The sequence below is a fragment of the Pyxicephalus adspersus genome, unplaced genomic scaffold (genome assembly GCF_032062135.1).
Source record: "Pyxicephalus adspersus unplaced genomic scaffold, UCB_Pads_2.0 Sca246, whole genome shotgun sequence".
Lineage (NCBI taxonomy): Eukaryota > Metazoa > Chordata > Amphibia > Anura > Pyxicephalidae > Pyxicephalus > Pyxicephalus adspersus.
In genome coordinates, this window is record NW_027317253.1 from 6,070 (window position 1) to 7,709 (window position 1,640).

Consider the following 1,640-nt stretch of genomic DNA (forward strand, 5'->3'; position numbering starts at 1 on the left):
TAGCAAGGTGTGTTGGAGTGGCATTAATGAATTGCAACCCAGCTCAGACGCATATCTTGTGTATTTTGCCACACATTGTGTTAATTGTGTTATCATATACATTTCTGCAACACACTAGTGGTAACAACCTCTAATGGCATTTACAATATTCTTTCTGAAGACAGCAACATCAGACTCCAGTAGAATTTGATAATTTACTACTTGTTGATGTTTAGCTGTTTACAGATATGCTTTGTTTTTTACCATACATCATTTGTCTTGGTTTAATGTATTGCTGCTAAGACTGTATCTTTTAAATTCCTACTAGAGAAAATCAGTCAATCACGTAAAAGTCAAATTTCTGTTTGTTTGTCATTGGGTTTTTAACAACCCAATTGTAAATCATCCTCAATCTGATGATGGTTGTTCACTGGAAGAAAAACTTTCATTGTCATCACCAAACTCCCAGCTTCCTTTGAGTGTGTAAAATACTTTTTTTGGCCAAATTTTTTAATATGTTTATCTTTAGTACCAGACTTTTTTGGGGTAAGACATTGTATATTAGTTAAAGTATGAATATTTATGACAGATTAGCATAAATTGCTTTTTGCATTTTTAAAGCTGGTAATATATCATGGTGTTTAACTTTACAGCACTTGGAATATTGTGAAGAAAGATATAGCCTAGATCTTTCAGCTAGCTCCTTGTCTTTGAGAAGTCAAACCAACAATACAAAGTTGTTGGGCTGTCAAACCATAGAAAAATTCCGTGCTCATAGTGAAAGAGAAGATGGACTTCACGAAGGTTTGCTTATTTCTTAGCCTGTACATATAATTGGGTAATATAAGCTTATGCAGCATGTTTTGACATATGTTTCGATTTCAGTTACGTCACCTGATACCAGTGTTACCGTCTTTAGTTGGCAAGTAGCTACTTACGGGCATGGTAAACCATCAATCTATATGGCAGTGTTTGACATAAATCGTTGGTATCAAGCCCAGATGCCTGATTCTTTAAGGTAAGTAGACTGAGTAATTTACATTGATTTCTGGTTAGGCTCTGTTGCATTCATTTCATCATACATTTTCTTGTTCCAGGCCTGGTCAGTTTCTCAGGAATTGCTCTTACTTTGCATTCTGGTCACTTGAAGCTGTGATGAATGTTACTCAGGACAGTATATTTGATATGCTTGTGCATGAGCGAAGTTTTAGCAGAGGAGCCCCAACATCATTTCCACCTCCAGAGCAGTTTTACTACCCCAGCACTTACAATTTTGGTAATTATTGCATTTAAAGTAACAATCAGAGGTTTTACAGCATGTTATATTTACTAGATTGTTGGTCAATGGAAGTTGTTGATATGTTAAAGAGAGCTTTTTTTTCACTAATACTAAGGACATTTGGTGTTGCATTTTGCATTACTTGAAGATGCAGTTAAAAAGTGCTTATGTATTGGCTTTGGTAACGCAAAAAAAGCAATCTTTTCTGTTTTACCATTGTAGGCCAAATTTTAATAAAGCTTTGATTTAAATAGCTAGGAGATTCCTAAGATTTTTCCACACATTCTTCTTTCTAAGTAACATTTACTCGTACTATTCACTGGTTCATAACACTTTATATGAAGAGACAGGAACATTTGGAATTTAGTTACCTAATATCTCT

The 1,640-nt window shown here is 34.6% G+C and overlaps 1 protein-coding gene across 1 annotated transcript in view; it reads left to right on the plus strand.

Moving 5' to 3' along the window:
- Window positions 1–1,640, plus strand: part of LOC140344955 (protein ELYS-like) — a gene marked incomplete at its 5' end in the record, with an annotated part of 19,660 nt that overhangs the window by 6,015 nt on the left and 12,005 nt on the right. The window contains 3 exons of the mRNA XM_072432142.1: window positions 587–783; window positions 865–997; window positions 1,077–1,255. Of these exons, the coding sequence (XP_072288243.1) occupies window positions 587–783; window positions 865–997; window positions 1,077–1,255 (509 nt within the window). The remainder of the gene's footprint in view (window positions 1–586; window positions 784–864; window positions 998–1,076; window positions 1,256–1,640) is intronic.